The sequence below is a fragment of the Oncorhynchus mykiss genome, chromosome 20 (genome assembly GCF_013265735.2).
Source record: "Oncorhynchus mykiss isolate Arlee chromosome 20, USDA_OmykA_1.1, whole genome shotgun sequence".
Classification (NCBI taxonomy): Eukaryota; Metazoa; Chordata; class Actinopteri; order Salmoniformes; family Salmonidae; genus Oncorhynchus; species Oncorhynchus mykiss.
This window is the reverse complement of record NC_048584.1, coordinates 28,212,518-28,233,755: the sequence shown is the minus strand read 5'-3', so window position 1 is coordinate 28,233,755 and position 21,238 is coordinate 28,212,518. Positions and strand designations below refer to the sequence as shown.

Genomic DNA, 21,238 nt, shown 5'->3' with positions numbered 1-21,238 from the left:
ATACTGGGTTAGGTCTGTCTGTCTGTATCTCTCCTGCAGCACACATGTAGCTCTGACAGGACTCAATCCCTGCTAAACGACTAACCTACAACCCACAACCCACCGCATGCATGCCAATGTTAATTTGTTATTGGCTTCAAGTGGTTGGATCTGAGGGGGAGAATGTTTCGAAGGTTGAGTCATGAGGCAGGCCTGCAAGCCAGGTGGATCTCTGGCAGAGTACTCCTCTACAGTGCAGAACGTATGGCACTGATACTGTACAATATGTTTGTCTTGTTTGTAATGTCCTGTGAGGACTGTGGATTGGTAAACAATTTCATGCCATTTCAAAACAGATGAGTTATTGCAAAATCCTCATCTCTACCCCCTAACATCCTCTAACATCCTTGTTGTGGGTTAAGGGATGACATCATGGTTTTGGCTGGGCAGAGACCCTTTACCCCACCCCCACTAGGTCAAAGAGCTGGATTGTTCTTAGCTGACTGTGCATGCTTTGTGAGGAGGTGAAGGCATGCAAAGCAGGAAGTTAGCTCAATGCTTCCTGAAGATGGCCTGCACTCATCTTTGAATTCACTTGGACAGGAAGTTAGATTGTTACACTGCGTGTGTGATTTGAAAAACTGCTTTGTGTTTTAAACAGATTCTCATACAGTAACAGTAGGTAACGGCAGATCTCCTCTTCGTCTGAAGAGGAGTAAGGATCGGACCAAGATGCAGCGTGGTAAGTGTTCATGATGATTACTTTAATAAATAAACTGAACACTATGAAATACAAAACAATAAATGTGAACAGGAACGAAACCGAAACAGTACCGTGTGGCGACAAACACTCACACGGAAACAAACACCCACAACCCAACAGTGAAACCCAGGCTACCTAAGTATGATTCTCAATCAGAGACAACTAACCGAGGCCGAAACAGAAACCAAACATAGAAAAACAAACATAGACTGCCCACCCCAACTCACGCCCTGACCATACTAAATAAAGACAAAACAAAGGAAATAAAGGTCAGAACGTGAAGGCAACACAAGCCTCTTTTCCACTGAGCCAGTTACTCTCATGAGATTTCACAATGTGTATGATTAGCTGTTAAAGGAGAAAAATAATAATTAGAGAGAAAGCTAAAGCGAATCTAGCATAATCAGCTCTTTGACTAATCCCTTCTAAGCTTTAGCATTACTTAGTCTAAATACAACATACCGAATAGTATGACTAATATGGTGCTCTAATTCCAGCCATTCAAAATCCTTCCCTCCTCTCTAAGCCAATCAGATCCCAGGCTCCCTCTGTAAGGAAGTGACAGAGATGAACGGGGCGTTCCCTTCCGGCTGTCTCTAATGTGTTTCCCTCCTGTGACCATGGATCCTCCACGTAGCGCCATGACCAGATGATGCAACAGCTGTGTAAGTGCCCATCCCTCTGCCTCCTTATCCCAACATAGGCCAGAGCTACTGATTCAGCCCACCTATCACAGCAAACTGCAACCAAAACTGCAACCAAACACACAGCTGCACAAATGCACCTACACATAGGCAATCTGTGCAAGCACTCCCACATTATTTTCAAGATGTAGAGGCAAGTGTTTCAGCAAAGGGTTGGGCTGTGATGTAAAATGTGGCCTACTGTCAACTTGCACTAAATGAACTAGATTGTTTGCTGTAAAACCTCATAAAGTAAATGGCATATTACAGTACGCTTGTCTGATCTTCTTCTTTGCTTCAGCAGGCAATGGCCCAAAGCTAATGAGAGCCCATTACTTTGATACATGGCTGCACCCAGACAGTCAGAAAGCATAGGGAGGCAAGACAACAGCCCAGGGCAATAATGAACAAAAAGGTCTGTATCACCCAGGATAAGACAGTAGTATTCTGGTCCCAGATGACTGCACTATTATTTACAGCCAGACAGATTGGACCAGGCCCAGCAGACATAGAGGTATACATCTAACCCTACACAAAAGGAGCGGTCAGACACAAGGATCATTTCTTTAAATGACTTGCAGCTAGGCTGCATAGCGCTCCCATCTAAATATCTTACGTTTTTGGTACGGGAGTAGTTACTCATCACTAGGAGGCAACATTTGATATAACCACACAATCGATTGATTTTGTATATCCATTCCTCCAGAAATAGGCTTTCGTCAGGGAAGGCTTAAAGGCGTCATGGCCTCAGACAACATCCCTTGCTAGTATTAGACCTGATCACAATTTTAACAGCTATCGCAGACACTATTTGGTCAGTTGGTGGGAAATGTGACTATGCAATAGGAAAACTTCAAACTTAAGTGCTGGGCATACATTGAGGGTTCAATGACTTATTCCCAGGGGAGTGTTGCAGTTTCATGCTGACTGTCAAATCTGTATGAAGACAATTTACTTTGACGTTTGTACCAGAATGGCCTACTTTTCCTGTGCACATCAATGAAAAAGATATTGATGTGTCACTCATTTACCTAACCACAATGCGCCACTATGCTAATTGCTCAACTAGAATAGGCTAGTATTTGTATTGACATAATTTAGTAATCTGCATATCCTTATATGATATCAGTTGGTCTATGGATCTATAATAACATTGTTATCTATATTCATTCATTTGATAATAATTATTTGGCGACAGAATAATTTGGTGATCAAAATAATTATCTTCAAGGACTCAGCACTGAGATGGTTGTCTAGGGGAGATGGTTGTCTAGGTGAGATGGTTATCTGGGCTGACTGCAAAGTTTAACAATAGCTAACAGTCTCCCTCTGTTATTGAATCATATTGCTGGGTGCTATGGGGACAGAAAAACATATAGGGAGAATGGCTACAGACCAACTCTGACTAAATAAACTCAAAGAGCCCATAGCCCTACAAAACATTATATTGTAAGTGGAGGTTAGAAGACCCTTTAAACTCTTGAATAGGTCGTAGTTGGGGTCTCTTGTGTCAAGGTTTGTCATAGTTTTAGTGAAGAACCTTGTTTGACATGGTAAACTCCACTGAGGGATGCTTGAAACCAACAGAGCAGACAGATTATGTTGATGGAAAGCCTCTATACATGTAGTCGTGTGCCTCAGTCTGGGTAGCAGTCTGGGAAACTCTCTTTCTTACTAGGCTTAAAACATACAACGTTAATCTAATCTAAAATAGTGATTTAACTACTGCTCTCTAGTTTAATCACCCACAGTGTGAATTAGGTCATGGTTATTGTAACGACTCAATAGTTAGCTCTTACTAGCAGTTCCTATTCCTAATGTGAACATGAGGCCATTCTGGGTGAAGGTTAAGTGACGAGCATTGTTCTCTGCCCTTGTCAGTCTGACAGACCAAGAACATTCAAGGGGACAAGTGCATTTGCCATTCAGACATTGTTCTATTACCTTGGCTGCACATATCCAATAATAAGTACTGATAGCAGAAACTATACAACAAAAATATCAGCATACTGTATTTTGTTGTAAATGATGAATGGCTTTCCTTAATTTGGCACAACTGGGGCAAGTTATCTCTGAGGCTTGGTAAATTGGTGTGTTAAAAATGCATAGAGGGGCCTCCTGAGTGGCGCAGCGGTCTAAGGCACTACATCGCAGTGCTAGAGGTGTCACTACAGACCTGGGTTTGATCCCAGGCTGTGTCACAGCCGGCCGAGACTGGGAGACCCATTGGCCCAGCGTCATCTGGGTTAGGGGAGGGTCTGGCCGCCAGGGAAGTCCTTGTCCCATCACACTCGAGCAACTCCTTGTGGCAGGTGCCGGGCACATGCACGCTGGCCAGTTGTACTGTGTTTCCTCCGACACATTGGTGCGGCTGACTTCCTGGTTAAGCGAGCAGTGTAGCTTGGCAGGGTCGTGTTTTGGAGGACGCATGGCTCCCGACCTTCGCCTCTTCTGAGTCCGTACGGGAGTTGCAGCGATGGGACAAGACTGTAACTACCAATTGGGGAGAAAAAGGGGTCAAATATTTTTGGAGGTGCTGCAAAAATACCATATGGTCCGGAAACATAGTCAGCACATTTACCACATGAGCAGGTGGTTTGAAAAACAAAACCCTGCAAAAATCCCACATCAAGTCTGATTGTGATCAGTATGTAAAGCCAAAGTTAAGAAGTACTGCACATAAGGATCTATAGGACCTACATATGTAAATACATGTACATTTAGCAGACACATTTATCCAGAGCAACTAGGGTTAAGTGTCTTGCTCAAAGGCACCGACAGATTTTTCACCTAGTCGGCTCAAGGATTCACACCAGCAACCTTTTGGTTACTGGCCCAACGCTCTCAACCACTAGGTTACTTGCCACCCAATGCTGGCCATATTTTTTTACTCAGATGGGCTTCACTGTATAGACTGTAGCTGATGCCAGTAGTACTACTGATACTAAAATATCTTACAGTACATGTTTTAGGTACAGCATGGCTTAATTGTTTACATTACAAATTGCCATAAAAACATATATTCAAGTAAATGGGAAACCATTTACATTCATTCAACATCAAACAATACATGCCCATTGTCCTTTTACAATGTCATTGATAGATTTTCATAGAAATCCCTAATTCAACTGTTTAACATAACATACATACATCAAGCTATATATTTAAGCAATAAGGCACAAGGGGGTGTGGTATATGGCCAATATACCACAGCTAAGGGCTGTTCTTAGGATACAGCCCTTAGCCTGGATACAGCCCTTAGCCGTGGTATATTGGCTATATACCACAAACCCCCGAGGTGCCTTATTGACTTATAAACTGGTTACCAACGTAATTAGAGAAGTAAAAATAAATGTTTTGTCATACCCGTGGTATGATATACCACGGCTGTCGTCCAATCAGCATTCAGGGCTCGAACCATCCAGTTTATAATAAGCTATATATTATATTAGAATTGTTATTATTACAATTATTATTTTAAGATATATTGATATAGGTCACAGGTGATGTAGCACACATGCAACATTGTCATGCTGGATTTAACCATAACATTCTCTATGGATATGGGGACCCTGCACTAATGGTGACCCTACTGGCTTGTGCCAGGCAAGGATACATTTGGACATCAAGAATTTATTTTATCAATATGTAGATGAGACGGGACACTGAATGCATTGGTTACAGTCATGCACCAGTTAGGATTTGTTCCATTCAGGGCAGTAGCAGGGAAAGGAGGCAAAATTTCTCCAGACACATAAATAAATGTACGTTTTATTTTAGAAAAGCAGATTATAGAAAACATACAGATTATAGAGCAAGTAAAGCAAATGTCTGGTTTAGTAAATACACTGACCATAGCCTGTGAGGCTGAAACATTGGCTCTACCTCTGGCCTTAATAGTGACATTAGCACTAGCTATGCCATGTTGACTATGACACCACCGCTAATATTATCCAGAGATAACCTTCCTATTTTCACATCACGATAAAAATAGCCATGTCTCTCACACAGAAACAGAAACTGGCCCTTGGAAAAATATCATCCATATTGGAAAAGATAATAGGAGTCAATTGAACAAATATAAACTACTGGTCACACCCCAAAACAGATGTGAAGAAGATTAAATGTTGTTTGAGACACATATTCTACATTTTGAAAAAGTTGACACACAAATGTTATTTTATAACATGGGACTGGCTGATGAAATAGATGAAAAGTTGTCTACCTATGGTATGCCAAAAATGATCACTCTCCTTGAAAACAAAAGAGTCCATTATTCTTTCAGGCCATTAAACCATAAACCTCTAGTAAAACAGGCCTGGTAGAAGCTTCAGTTCTATATGTGTGTATAATAACAGTTTTATAACAACACTGGAAAGGGAACTGGCCTCATGGCAGTCTCTGTATTAGAGTGAAGGAGGCAGGGTCTCATGTTGAACAATATACAAAATGCCATTGTAAAGTGAACATTATTCCCAAGCTTCCCAGTGGCTGTTGGGATACAATGGCAGGGCAGGACAACAAAGTCCTCAAACAAACAAAAAAGTTATTATTCAAAGGAAACACCCTGCCTCCATAAACCTTGTTGGTACCAGGAGGTCATTGAGACTAGACAAAAAAAATAAGTTTAATGAGTGACATTATGACCTTGATAATAAGGTACAGTATACTGTATAATTGATGCAGAACTATATTTGAAGTATTCTAACTACAGCATCATAAAATGTGTCAGTACTTAGGCGTAGGCTAGTTCTGTGTGCTGCCTGTCCAGTCATACAATGACTGTGACATACTTCCCAATAAGCAGCTGCCTACAGCCAGCGGTTACAGTTGGAGGAGTGCTGGCTATCATTATCAGTGGCACAGGTCCAAAACTTGAATTCCTGCAGGAGGAGGAGACAACTATCCAAAAGAAAACGGTCAATGTAGTACACTGGCCCGCTCTCAAAGAACACCAGTCTGTTTTCACACAGACAAAAGGCTGTTTAATGTACATACATAGGTTTAATGTTCTAGCTATTATAAGCAAAATTGCCTGACTATAAATATTTAATAAAGACTTATGATTGCACTGACCACCGCATGCCGGATTCACATTCGTTTATAACTTTTAATGAGCATAAGGAAAAAGCAGAATATCGAGCTTTTCTGATAAAAAAAAGAGAGCTCTAAGCAAAACACCGCTCTAATTAATGAATGGGAGTTTGACATTAGGTGACATCTTGAGAGATTCGAGCATTAATTACCTCCCTACTGAGAGGCCTCTGCATTCCCAATTAAACCAAACATATCAAATTATTCAGATGTACTGGCAGCACTTTTTAAAATTAAAGTCTTGTGTTGTGAAAAAATCTGCACATTACACAAAGAGAGCGGATGCAAACCAGGCCAGCTGTCTGGCTTCACAACAAAGCCCCCCATCTTCGGGTAAGGGGTACATCTTCGGGAAAGAAAAAACAGCTAAACCTAAACGAAAGGCATAGCTTTTTGCATAAAAAACCCTCCAAACATTACAAATAGAGGAACTAATCGGATGAAAGCCCGTAGCCACCACTGATTAACTGGGAACAACTGGACATCCTGACCGGTCCAGCGCTGCCTAGCCTGAGCATAGCCTGGTTGGCTAAAGCTAAAGGCGAGCATTAGACTATCAAAATTGTATCAACTAAAGAAAATGTAGCAAATAATCAAACGCTACTGTAGCTACAGTACAGCGTTATCTTTATTGCTTCTCGGATACACAGTAGCCGATTACATGGCAAGGAATATTTGCAACAATGTAGCAAGCCCACAAAGGCTGGAGAAGTAGTCATGCATGCAGCATTACAATACACTGCCACTAGCCAAGCCAGTCTCACTACTCTTTCTCTCACTCTATATATCGTTAACCAATAAGACATCAGACTTTATGGGCTATGGTAATCATTCTGAATAGGCCCATTGTGAATTATGAGATTTATAATTTAGGCCTTACTTTCATCTATTATTTCATAATTTACCAATATGCCCTGGAATTAAAACGTTGTAACCTATTTTATCATGGTTCCAAATCTTCTAGTTACATTGACAGAAAGTAAAAACAGAAACTGCATTTATGTATTCATTTGTACAGTTGGTTTACTTGGAAGATTTGGTTGCAATAAAAACATTCTCCCCAAGACAATCACACAGCTGTGGAAAACGTTTTATTATCATGCATTTCTCACTTACCCTTTATTTGCTGCTCTTTTCGGCTGGCTGTTATGGAGGCTTGCTATATCCAATGGAACTGTACGCTGATGTCGGTGCCCAGCCCTGTCCTTATGCGCTTTGGTCTTCCCTCAGTTGCGCTGCAATAACGCTATTCCACTACAAATAGCGGAGAGTTGCCTACATCCTCCACGCCAGCGTCTGCAGTTCCAGCTCGACCCAGTGGGCGTGTTCTTCCAGATTGATTGGCACATGTGCGGTCGAATGGGGATGGGATAAAATAAATGCAACGATTAAAACCAAATATGTACTACAATTTTGTGAAATTCTGCAAATAAATTCGCTTAACATGTATTAGTGTGCATTGTTTTGGCCGAATAAAAGCAACTTTAGGTGATTACGGAGGCTGATCTCGCGATCATACCAATCTGATAGGCCTACCAACGCGATCTTGTGGCTACAGTTTTTATTTTCAACTGTGCAATTCAAAAGTTGGACATCGCGTCCAGAATGAAACGACAAGTTCCAAGGCTAATTGCTTGGTTTACGGAAGTATTTGTAAAGCTGCTCATTTCAACGGTTGCCATCTGAGGTGAAACTAGGCATAGCTACATATACATCTCTGTGGTCTCTTTTGTTATGTACATGATAACAACGTTTTTGGTGTGATATTTTTTTAAATGTGAAGCTAGCTAGCTACATCAAGAACACACACACATACGTTCACAAGTTATCCATGAAGCCACTGTTGGATTCTGATGAGGCGGAAGAAGAGTTGGGAGCATATCAAAAGAAACTCCGAGGTAACGACATTAGGCTAGTTAGCTAGCTTAAGATAAGGGTTGAGTTTAGCCAGACAATTATGCACAATAACTAGCTAGCTAGCTGGTATTTTGTTCTATTTTGTAGTTAACATTAGTCATATACCTACTTCAAGTGTTCCGGACAAGACCTGGCTAAATAATCAAGACAACATCCCCACGTTTACTCTAGTCTGTCTCTTCTCAAAAGAGAGATACGTTGTCATTAGTTTGTTATTCAGCCTTACAAATACAGTCATATCTGTTACACAGTACACCTTTCAACATGATGATTTGACCCCTAGAGAGAGCAAACCGCAGCATCCAGCAGCTCAGCAGTGCATTGGAAGAGCCCAGCTCAGATGCAGAGGGCATGGAACCAGGCAGGGCTGGAGACACAGACAGCACGACTGGAGAGGACTCATGGAACCAAAGGCAACAGAGTGAAGCTGGTACTTGAGCCTGTGATCAATGTCATCACTTGGGTCCCATAGACCAGGGTTTTCCAAATCCAGTCCTGGAAAGCTACTGGGTGTGAAGGCTTTCATTCCAGCCCTGCAGTAACACACCTGATTTTGACTAATTATAGTCCAGATTGAGGACTTTCATACTCCAGTCTCAGGACTATGGTTAGTTGAATACTTTGGCGTATAAGAGACGGGCTGTAGCAGAAACCTGCTCCCCACTAGCTGCTGTCCAGGACTGGAGTTGGAGTAGCTATAAATTGTACGCCAGTTGTGTGATAACAATGTTTCCATTACTGGGCGTTACAGATTAGTTTATATAAAACACAGCCATAGATGTTGAAACTAACCTGCTCTTGGTGATACCGTCTTCGTTCTCGATTTGGGGAAAAGGGTTTCTTATAAATGTCCGTGTCCGTTTGCTGTTGCCCCCCCCCCCCCCCACAAAAAAAAAGGGAACTCAGAAAGATATTAAATCAATGTCTTGTACTGCGCAAGGAGGTTCCTCACCATGTTAGCTGCCACACATCTAGCGTTTCCCAGCATATTTGCAGGAATAGTCATTTCTATGCTGTCGCGTGAAGTAGATGACAGCGTGACACACAGTACGACCAAAACAACTTCAAAACAACTTGCAAGAGGCATTTCTCACTCAATACAAAACATGGTTTTAATATCTCTCTGAGTTCTCTGGTTTATGTAGCGCTATTTGCAAATGTACACTGACAGACCCTTTGACTTTCCACATTTTGTTACATTACAACTTTATTCTAAAATGGATTCAATTGTTTTTTCCCCCTCAATCTACATTCAATACCCCTTAATGACATAGTAAAAACAGGTATTTGGAAATTTGTGCAAATTTATAATAATAAAAAAACCTTACATTTACATAAGTATTCAGGCCCTTTAGTCAGTACTTTGTTGAAGCACCTTTTGGCAGCAATTACGGCATGAAGTCTTCTTGGGTATGATGCTACACGCTTGGCACACCTGTATTTGGGGAGTTTGTCACATTCTTCTCTGCAGATCCTCTCAAGCTCAGTCAGGTTGGATGGGGAGCGTCACTGCAGATCTATTTTCAGGTCTCTCCAGAGATGTTCAATCAGGTACAAGTCTGGGCTCTGGCTGGGCCACTCAAGTACATTCAGAGACTCATCCCGAAGCCACTCCTGTGTTGTCTTGGCTGTCTGCTTAGGGTCATTGTCCTGTTTGAAGATGGACCTTCACCCCAGTCTGAGGTCCTGAGCGCCCTGGAGCAGGTTTTCATCAAGGATCTCTGTACTTTGCTCCGTTGATCTTTCCCTCGATCCTGACTAGTCTTCCTGCCGCTGAAAAACATCCCCACAGCATGATGCTTCCACCACCATGCTTCACCGTACGGATGCCGCCAGGTTATGAGATGCTAGGCATTCAGGCCAAAGAGTTCAATCTTGGTTTCATCAGACCAAAGAATCTTGTTTCTCATGGTCTGAGAGTCCTTTAGGTGCCAAGCGGGCTGTCATGTGCCTTTTACCGAGTGTCTTCCGTCTGGCCACTCTACCATAAAGTCCTGATTGGTGGAGAACTGCAGAGATGGTTGTCCTTCTGGAAGGTTCTCCCATCTCCAAAGAACACATTTGGAGCTCTGTCAGTGACCATCAGGTTCTTCGTCACCACCCTGACCAAGGCTTTTCTCCCCCTATTGCTAAGTTTGGCCTGTCGGCCAGTTCTAGGAAGAGTCTTGGTGGTTCTAAATTTCTTCCATTTAAGAATGATGGAGGCCATTGTGTTCTTGGGGACCTGCAATGCTGCAGCAATGTTTTGGTACCCGTCTCCAGATCTGTGCCTCAACACAATCCTACCTTGGAGCTCCACGGCCAATTCCTTCGACCTCATTGCTTGGTTTTTGCTCTGACATGCACTGTAAACTGTAAACATGTTATTTTCCAAATCATGTCCAACCAATTGAATTTACCACAGGTGGACTCCAATAAAGTTGTAGAAACATCTCAAGGATGATCAATGGAAACAGGATGCACCTGATTTCATTTTTGAGTCTCATAGCAAAGGGTCTGAATACTTATGTAAATAATTAAGGTATGTTTTTATACATTTGCAAAAATGTCTTAATGTATTTTCTCTTTGTCATTATGGGTTATTGTGTGTGTGTGTAGATTTATTAGAAAAATATATATATTTAATCAATTTTAGAATAAGGCTGTAATGTAACAAAATGTGAAAAAAGTCAAGGGGTCTGAATACTTTCTGAATGCACTGTATATGATGCCCTTTTCTCCAAATCGAGAACAGGTCAGAGTTTTGTATAAGTTAACCTTTAATTCCCTGCAACACACACACATACATTATTCTTAGTCATGTAAAATTGTAATGAAAACATTTAGCAATGTACACTTGTTATGTAATAATGAAGCAACACAGATGTGCATGATGTAATGTTTTATTTCTGTTTGAACCCTAAGAGTAGCTGCTGCCTTGGTACTATCCTCAAGACCGTGCATCAGCACTGATTTCCCAAAATAACATGCACACTTCATTATCGTCCCCATGGATTATTTTTGCAATCAGTTTTACCTGTAAATTTGCACTGCTACGTATGCTAATGGGTTATTTTGTTTTTCAGTCAATCAGCTGCGATCACTCCTGCAAAAGCAGCAAAAAGAGACACTTTCACTCACTTCTCCTTCAAAGAGAAAATCTTCTCCAAAGGTACTATCCTCAAGACCGTGCATAAGGATCCATGTTAAGATTTAAGACAATTAACACAACACAGATGTCTAGATGTCCTTTCCCTTTATCAGCCTACTTAGTTCAGATCAACTCCACTTCATCAATTCCATCCTACGGCAATATATTGATTCATCACCAAAAAAAAACTCTTGGAAATGACTATGTAGTTATTGAGTTCAGACACTGGTGGTGTGGCAGACTAGTGTGTTTTTTTTGCACAATTTGTTTGGATGCAACGCTTTTGTTGTCCGATTGTAAGTTTGTTGATGACTAACAGAGACCATCCTTCTTTAATCCATTTTATCAAGAGGTGTCAAGATGATGTGAGCTCTAGCCTGCCTGCTGTTAAAGACCTGGTGCCCATTCTCCACAACCAGTCAGAGTACATCCAGCATCTGGAGGCTGAGGTCAAGTTCTGCAAGGTTTGTCTGTATGATGACCCCACAGAGTCTTGTTACCAATGACTCATTAAAGTTCTTATTCAATTGGTTCACCAATGGATATTCATTACATGGAATGAATTACAGTGGTAGATGTTCATCTTGCTAGACATTTGTAACCTGCAAAAATTCTACCAGAATCTACTGACCTAAGCACAACTGTGTGTATGTCTGTGTATCTGTTGTTTGTGACTGCTCGTTGATGTTGTTGGCAGGAGGAGCTTCTGGGGATGAAACAGAGGATAAGGGTGGTGGTGGTAGAGAATGAGAAACTACATGGAGAGATCAAGTCCAAACTGGTGGAAGACACCCTGAAAGACTACACTCTCTTAGATGGCACGGTAATGGGTTTTCACAATGATGGTTCTGGGTTAAAATTCCATTGTGGAGATAAGTGCAGACACGACAGAAGGACCCAATTTTCATCATTGTATTCTCTCCTAGGTGAATTCCGAGCCACCCAGAGAAGACAATCCTCAAAGAACAGCTTTCATACCAGCTCATATTGTCTTTCAACAAGCAGAGGAACACAAGTGGAAGAAAGAACTGGTAGGCTTGTATGACTATGGTCACCTAACCTTCCGTACTGAGTACAGCAGCTGACAGCATTTCTACGTGTAGATGCATTCTTTTATTACCCTAGCTTTGACATTTTTAAGTGACTAGAGAGTAATGTTGACAGCTAATCTCCTCTCCAACATCACATTATCAACTTGGCCTCAGGAGCAGCTCAAATCCCTCTATCTAGCCCAGACAGAGACACTGGAATCTCAAGTAAGGTCACTGAAGTAAGTGAACTGTGTAACTATATAGATCAGCATTAATTCACAGAGATCTTGCATATGTGATTAATCAGGGTTGAATTTTTCATCCTCTATTTTTGCATCCTGTTTTTCCTGATATTCTGTTGTTTTGATCACCTCCATTCAGCAAGAACCTGGCCAGCAGTCAGAAGGAGTGTGAAGAAGTCAAAGGTCGTCTGAGACATAAGGAAGCAATGGCAGCGGCGGGCAGTGCCAAGCAGTGCGTAGGAGGCCTCTGTCTGAAGTGTGCCCAGAATGAGGCCGTGCTGGCAGAGACGCACTCCAACATGCACATCCAGGCCATTGAGAGACTCACCAAGTCAGTGATCATGCGGTTGTCTCCTTTTGTTCTGATATTTTGTCCTGTATTGATTAGAGTAGTTGGGTTCCTACAAGGTCTCATCCCCCCACACCATACCAAGGGACATCCTTCCTTTCCAGTATGCCTAAGGCTTTGCCATTGATCACACTTTATTTATTCCCTTGTTCATTGGTTGGTCAGTGCCTCTGAGCTATGTCAAAGGAAGAATGTTCACATTGAGATGTCATCTCAATCAATCCAGTTGGCATATTCTGACACAAAGCAATCAATTTTCCATCCCCTTTAGCAAGGTTGTCAGTAATTCAGTCTCCATGTCAATCACAAATGACAAATCTGGCTTTGTTTGGGCATGGCATGTCTACAAGTGACTGTGAAAATTTGTTTCCTTACACCAAAATGATTATTGATGAACATAGCTTTTATTTGCCCACATTGAAATGAGCATGTGTGTTTATCTGTGTGTGTGTGTGTGTGTGTGTGTCCCACAGAGAGCGTGATGAGCTGATGAGTGTGCTGTGCTCTTTGAGGGCCAGTCAGAGTGAGGCCCAGCAGAGAGAGTGGGCAGCCTACCAGCAGGTCAAACAGGCTGTAGAGATGGCTGAGGAGGCCAACCTGGAGAAGACCAGGGTGAATCAAACAACCACTCACTTGCGGAACATTATTGAGCAGCAGTGACATCTACTGGTCAGGCTGCTCAACTACACACTACACACTACACACACTGGCTTGGACCCAGGCCCCCAGTTTCTGGAGCGTGAAGTCACAAGCTCTGCTGGTCGGCTACCTGCATAGCAACGTACTAGTGCCAAAAGCCCTGGTCTACCCTGACAAATTATAACAAAATAGAATAGTTGATGGCCGTTTTAGATTCTAAAATGTGTTTATTATGATCAAGTTTGATCCCCACGGTGGCTACAAATCAAGATATTTAATGAAATAGTGATCCATTCTGACTACTACATTTGTCGTCACACAGGAGTACATGCTGAAACAGACCAATCACAGGCCAGCATGCTACGAGGAGGCGCCATAGACATTAAGGTTGACTCTTAGTCAGGATGAAAACGACTACATTGACGTGATCCTTTGCTAGTTATGGCCACTTCAAATACTTCCGGCTTCATGCACCATCTGGAGTTTTCCATAAGAATGGATGACGTCAGCGTTATCGCTATACTGGTTTTAATGTTTTTGCTTGGACCCTTTTGTATGTGATTAGTCTCTCTAGACATCCGGGTTGCCTCCCACAATGTTCCAATGTTCCGGCTTAACATGTTTGTTCATAACATAACATCAGTTTTGCATAGAGTAACTATGTCACTGGCTACGCACTATCTCATCTGCTTGAATAAAATACAAAATAGTAGCTAGCAAGATAGAGATCAGAGGTTATTTTTAATTCCTGCATTTCACAAGAGCTACCTTCACTAAAATCACTTTCGTGCTGGATCGAATCCCCGAGCTGAGGATGTTGATTTAAGGCAGCACCTCTCTGATTTTGAGGGGTTGGGTTAAATGTGGAAGACTAGGTATCTCCTTTACCCTGTGTGTATGATTAGAATCGCAACGTTCTGGCATGTTTGCCCTTTTTTCTCTTATCAGACTGACCAAGAGAATCTGGCATATCTAGCAGACTCTAGTCACTGCTGTTGCCTAGGGTCGGCTTTTCGAGACTAGTACAGTACCTTATTAGAACAGTGAATCTGAAAGGTTTATATGATGTTGTACATGTTTTCAAGATATAGAAGTGGTAAACATAAGAAAGATATTTTTTTCTGAGACACTTGAAATATATTTTTTGCTGTATCCTCCTCCCTCTGACACTTGTGTGTACCCGCCCGTGTCTGTGTGTACTAGTTTTGTTCTTCCTACAGGCGGTGGTGCAGTGCGAGGCATTTGCCAGGGAGCTGGCCAGACAGAGAGAGAGGCTGGAGACTGAGATGGCTGCAGAGCAGGAGAAAATCTCTGAGGCCAGAGAGGTGGTACGCAACGAGGCCCTCAAGGAGAAGCAGACACTGGCCCAAACGGTCTGTCCTTCTGCCTTTGAAACTTTCATTAAAGCTCAAATTGAGATATGTTCAACTTTCTCTATTTATCCTAGTCACTAATTACATGTTTTATTAAGGTAATACAATAGCAGCAAGCATAAAATATATTGAAGATGCAGTATTTAAGCATTAAAAAACTATATTTTCTATGTAACTACTGTCAAGGGGTCTGAATACTTTCTGAAGGCACTGTATACATTTAAAACCCTTACTTTTGTCCTCCGAAGAAGGGAAGGACCAAAAAACAAAATCATTTGAATATTGACCACAGATCACAAAGGCCATATTTCTCATACTTGCCACCATCTAGTGGAATAACTACACATTACACCCATGCAAAACGTATGGAGCGTTCTTCCACACAGTAGGATTTCAGTTTGATCAATTTCTTTGTCTCCACTCCCAGGTGGCCAGCCTATCCCAGAGGGTAGCAGAGCTGGAGGGTCAACTGGCCAGGGAGGAAAGAGAGAGGGGCTCCCTGAGCACCCAGCTGGATGAGACCCTACGCAAACTCACATCACAGGAGCAGGACACCAGCAAGGTATTGGAGCCACCTTACTACTGTACAACACCTAAGGAGGTTCCAGGTTTGAGCCTGTTGGTATAGTGTCTAAGGTGTTGAACTGGCAGTTAGACACAGTACACACTACTGCAGTCCATAGAGGAGAAGGATTTCAGTGACATCTTTTTAATGCATTTTAAAGCCACTGGGTGGCACCAAAGCCTTGTCTATATCAACATTTTATTTGGAAGCTTCAAGATCTAACCATTCCAGTTCTAAGAGGCAGCACCCACCATCTCCAACCCCCCCCCCCCTCCCCCACACACACACACACACACACACACTCCATGTCAACAACGAGTATATAGTTTCAGTTTTTCTGTGTCAACTATGGAGCTGCGTCTCTGAGTATTGTTTCTTCTTCCTATGTCATGTGTTCCCAGTGAACATGAGGATGTTTTTTTTCCCCCTGTTCGGAGAAATTTGTCATTGAAGTTGTTAGATTTATATCCCACCCTACATCCTGATATTACAAGATTCTGACCACTAGATGGTGCTGTTCCTGCTATTTGGTGATACAAAAATATAATCTCCGCTCAATGTTAAAGGGATAATTCGCTGTTTTTCTTACCCTGTAAGCAGTCTATTGACAAGGTATGACAGCAACCCATGCATTGGTTTTGTTGGGCCACTTTTTCATGTGCAACATTTTTAGCATTTGTGGCAGAAATCCAATGCAAGTCAATGGTACCTATGTTAGCATTATCATGCTTCTTGTTACAATGATCAAAATTAATTTTGTACTTATAGATTTTGATATAGGTATTATTGACTTGCATTGGATTTGTGGTACAAATGCTAAAAAGTTATCATTTGAAACAGTGGCCAGGTAAACAAAATCAAAGCATGGGTTTATGTCATACCTGGTCCATAGACTGTTTACAGGGTAAGGAACCCAATGTCATTTTTTAATTTGTAATTCTTTTTTTGAATCACCTAATAGCAGGAACAGTACCATCTAGTGGTCAGAATCTGGTAATATCAGGATGTAGGATGGGACATAAACCTAATATATTTTTTGAAAACAAAGTTTTTCTACAGGACTTCACAAAAACAAAATGGCCACTATAAAAAAACATATTTTAAGGTGATCAACATACAGTATGTTTTTCAAAATTCTGTCAAATATTTCTAGTTTCTGTTTAACTTTATAATATACCAAATTTAACAGGATGTATGTATCTAGATAGATAGTTGTTGTTGAGGGTAAATATGAGACTTTCCATTTGATGGCTATATATGTTTTTGCAGCAATTTAAACCTATATTGCAAAATTTCTCTCATCACCAATATTTACATTTCCCAACAGACATAATCATGGAGATGGAAGGATATACATTCCTGGACTCAATGAAATGATAGCGCATACATTATCCCAAAATGGTGTCAGTTTATCATAAGACCACAGCATATGTAATATGGTTCCTTTGTGCTTGTTGCTTCTCCAACAGAGATGTGACATTTCTGGGTGCAATACATGCATTTTGGCAGGAGTGTAGTAAGTCTTATGAATGAGCTTAAATTGCAGTAGTTTATCTCTTTCTTAGGTTTTAAGAGCAGGTTTGAACATTTTCACATATCTGTGACCAGTGATTCTCCTCAATTTCTTCCTTTGGATCTTTTTTTTTTTTATAGGTTCTGAACCATCAGGTAGTGTTTCAATCAACCTTTTATATAACTTGGCAATCAACTTCTATGGCATAGAAACTTCTTTCAGTATTTTTTCTATGCTTATTCTGTTGATGCGATTGAATAAGGTTTCTGAGTTTTAGGAAATGAAAGAAATGGGCCTTGGATAATCCAAATCTTTCTTGTAATTGATTCAATGACAGTAGAGATCATCATAGTACACATGTTCAAAATTCACAATGCCACTTTGGAGTCAAGACAAGGTGTTGTCATGAAGCGCTGGAGGTAAGGTGGGGTTATTCCAAATAGGGGTGTCTGGTGATATAGGTTCTTTTCACATAGGGCTGTGGCGGTCTTGAAAATGGTCAGTCGTTATTGTCAAACAAATAACTTTCGGCCTCACGGTAATTGACCGTTTAATTAACATAAACACATTTAGCATCTCCTGGCTTCCACACATAGCCTACAAGCCATTTTAAAAAGTCTAATTCATCCATGTAATATAGCCTACACCTTCACAATAAATCCATTATTTATTTTAGACAAGTCTAAAGAAGCATGATATGAAGAAAATGTAGTCTATTTCAGAAGAACAGAATCGCAAACTCTGAGTTGTCCTTATGTGGCTATGCCAAATGGCTGTGGGCGACACTAGTTAATTTGGCAGACAAAATTTGCTTATAATTCCGTGGCATTATTTTATAGAATGAAGGATACAATTGAACAAAGCTGAATGAAATATGAATATTTTCTCCAAACGATTTGAGGGAGTGCGCACATGCTGCTTTTCTGTGTTGAGCGATTTAACAAAGAAATAGGTACTCCTATATGCTTCATTTAGAGTTATTAATGTAACTTTAGTAGTTCTACAATCGTTGGGCTATATGTTTTGATTTTTAATACATGATGAGACTAATGATGATTTGAAAAATGTCTTGAAAGGCATGATCTCTGCTTAGTTTTTTTGCGCAGGCTGTACACACACCAACAGTCTCTCATTCACAATTTGACAAGCACTTGATAATGCCTCAAATTTCAGGGCGGCATCCCCTTTTTGGCCGTAATGCACCCTAAAAATGCCTTTTGCAGCCTTGAGTGCTGCGGTGTGCCCTTCTCCCTGAGTGTGCTGCGGTGTGCCCTTCTCCCTGAGTGTGCTGCGGTGTGCCCTTCTCCCTGAGTGTGCTGCGGTGTGCCCTTCTCCCTGAGTGTGCTGGTTCTCCATCATGTTTTATTGTGTCTTTCTCACAGGCATCAATTGAAGACAGACACTTTGGGGATGCAACTGCGTCCTTCCTTATCCAATTCCGGGTTGCGTATTGAAGATATTGGAAGAACTGTCCACATTTTGACTTTTTGTAAGCCAACAAGATGAGTAGGCCTAACGAACAGCAAAAGCACTAGCCTATGTCCATCTACTATCCCCCATAGTAAAAAAAAAAGTCGACCTATTCTGTGCGAGAAATAAATATTCCATTCTGGGACAGTTGTGGGGATAAGATAGATCCCAAATGAATACAACCACTAGTACCAAAAAAACTTTTTATGCAATGTGGCTGATGCAACAGATCAGAAGGTTTATGTTGTTCAACTATTAGTCTATTTCTTCACATTATAAGTGCAGCAGTGAGCACACGGCAGTATGTAGCGGAAAACACTTATCAAAAGATACCGCAAATGTGATTATGCATGTAATGCTTTTATTATAGTGGTGCATTTTTATGGTGAAAATTACCTTCCCCAAACTTAAAACTCACATGCCTCTTAGGCTCTCACATGCCAGTTAGGCTCTATACACCTTGTAAAGTGGAATAATGTGCTTAATTTTAGGAAAGTTGAGAAATAAATATAGTATGTCTAGCCTACAGAAAGCTTTTTATTAGCAGCCATCACTCTGTTTTCTCCCGCAATTGCATAGCCTATAGAAATGGTGAGCAACATGAGCTCTCATGAAGTGTTTGATTAGATTTTCAAATACATTTGCATTGATGTCAGACTTATTAGAGGGACTAAAGAGTGTACGTTTGGTAGGCTACTAATGACCAGCAGCAGCATCAGAGCTTGGAGATGCCTAATTACACTGACTAAACAGTCATGTGGAATTTGACTGCCTTCATGACTCGTGACCGCCGGTGTGGCGGTAATATGTCACCACAACAGCCCCATTTCTACCTCGTGAATTTATGTACATCTTCCCAAACACGAATGGGATTGAGAATCATTGGATTGTCAGATTTTTTTTCTTCCATGCCTTGGACCTGAAGTAGTGAATATATATTTTAGATCATAAGATCGAAGATCATTATATTTTAGGCTTCAACACACCTCCATGCAGAAGGATAGTTTGCTGTCCATTGTTTAAGTGAGCACAGTTGTGCAGCCCAATAATACATCTTCATATGAGGTACTCTAGCTTTATGGTTTAAGTAGAGAACAGTCCATTTGACTCTTAAGGGCTTTCCATTCCAAATAAAGTTGGAAGAGCAGACCATTTATTTTATTTAAACAGTTGGATGGAATTGAAAATGGCCTGCAATAAATACATCAACCTCTGTAATATATTCATTTTGATTATGTTGACCCTAACTAAGATAGAGAACTCTTCCTATTTCTGTCTCTGAACATCAAATTCAATCCTATCTATGAAAGGAGAGTCATTTATTTTATATGCCTCCAGATTGCATGGTATTAATAGACCCAGGTATTTCATGTCTTTGTCCATTTCCACTGAAATCTACTTTATAAGCTTGATTTGTCATGATTACAAATGGGAATTATTTCAGTTTTCTCCCAATTCACTTTGAATCCTGATACAGCACCATGTGTCAAACAGTGGCCTATTAAAACCAAACCATGGGCTGCAGTCATCTTGTCAATAGGCTGCTTACAGGGTAAGGAACTAGAGAACTGATACTGTACACTGGTTGGTGTGGTGGGTCTGTAGGTGGCTTTTGGGTGAACTAGAGAAATGATACTGTACACTGGTTGGTGTGGGGGGTCTGTAGGTGGCTTTTGGGTGAACTAGAGAACTGATACTGTACACTGGTTGGTGTGGGGGGTCTGTAGGTGGCTTTTGGGTGAACTAGAGAACTGATACTGTACACTGGTTGGTGTGGTGGGTCTGTAGGTGGCTTTTGGGTGAACTAGAGAACTGATACTGTACACTGGTTGGTGTGGGGGGGTCTGTAGGTGGCTTTTGGGTGAACTAGAGAACTGATACTGTACACTGGTTGGTGTGGGGGGTCTGTAGGTGGCTTTTGGGTGAACTAGAGAACTGATACTGTACACTGGTTGGTGTGGTGGGTCTGTAGGTGGCTTTTGGGTGAACTAGAGAACTGATACTGTACACTGGTTGGTGTGGGGGGTCTGTAGGTGGCTTTTGGGTGAACTAGAGAACTGATACTGTACACTGGTTGGTGTGGGGGGTCTGTAGGTGGATTTTGGGTGAACTAGAGAACTGATACTGTACACTGGTTGGTGTGGGGGGTCTGTAGGTGGCTTTTGGGTGAACTAGAGAACTGATACTGTACACTGGTTGGTGTGGGGGGTCTGTAGGTGGCTTTTGGGTGAACTAGAGAACTGATACTGTACACTGGTTGGTGTGGGGGGTCTGTAGGTGGATTTTGGGTGAACTAGAGAACTGATACTGTACACTGGTTGGTGTGGGGGGTCTGTAGGTGGCTTTTGACAGTTTCTTTGGATTCATCACCTCTTACTGATTGTTATAACATTTTTGGTCCAAAATTGATAATATTATATGAATATTATAAATTATAATGGCCAATTTGGGTGCAATCAATTAGCTTAATTTACAAATTACATTTCAACA

At 41.3% G+C, this 21,238-nt stretch overlaps 2 protein-coding genes across 12 annotated transcripts in view; one reads left to right on the top strand and one right to left on the bottom strand.

Annotated features, from left to right (window-relative positions):
• Positions 1-7,846, bottom strand: part of cep170aa (centrosomal protein 170Aa) — a 67,779-nt gene extending 59,933 nt beyond the window's left edge. For 4 of the 10 annotated variants that reach the window (XM_021576350.2, XM_021576353.2, XM_021576360.2 and 1 more), the window contains exon 1: positions 7,636-7,843. The gene's annotated coding sequence lies outside the window, so the exon portion shown is untranslated. Of the gene's footprint in view, positions 1-7,635 lie in introns of all 10 variants that reach the window. The other 6 variants (XM_021576355.2, XM_021576356.2, XM_021576351.2 and 3 more) reach the window with 5 other exon arrangements.
• A 138-nt stretch (positions 7,847-7,984) lies between these two features.
• The window catches only part of sdccag8 (SHH signaling and ciliogenesis regulator sdccag8), a 52,637-nt gene continuing 39,383 nt past the window's right edge, over positions 7,985-21,238 (top strand). The window contains exons 1-11 of one of the 2 annotated variants that reach the window (XM_036956115.1): positions 7,985-8,417; positions 8,720-8,866; positions 11,502-11,587; positions 11,917-12,030; positions 12,264-12,389; positions 12,493-12,597; positions 12,772-12,836; positions 12,979-13,170; positions 13,662-13,800; positions 15,048-15,200; positions 15,628-15,762. In XM_036956115.1, coding sequence (XP_036812010.1) covers positions 8,351-8,417; positions 8,720-8,866; positions 11,502-11,587; positions 11,917-12,030; positions 12,264-12,389; positions 12,493-12,597; positions 12,772-12,836; positions 12,979-13,170; positions 13,662-13,800; positions 15,048-15,200; positions 15,628-15,762 — 1,329 coding nt within the window. In that variant the 5' untranslated portion in view covers positions 7,985-8,350. The remainder of the gene's footprint in view (positions 8,418-8,719; positions 8,867-11,501; positions 11,588-11,916; positions 12,031-12,263; positions 12,390-12,492; positions 12,598-12,771; positions 12,837-12,978; positions 13,171-13,661; positions 13,801-15,047; positions 15,201-15,627; positions 15,763-21,238) is intronic. The other variant, XM_021576365.2, reaches the window with a different exon arrangement.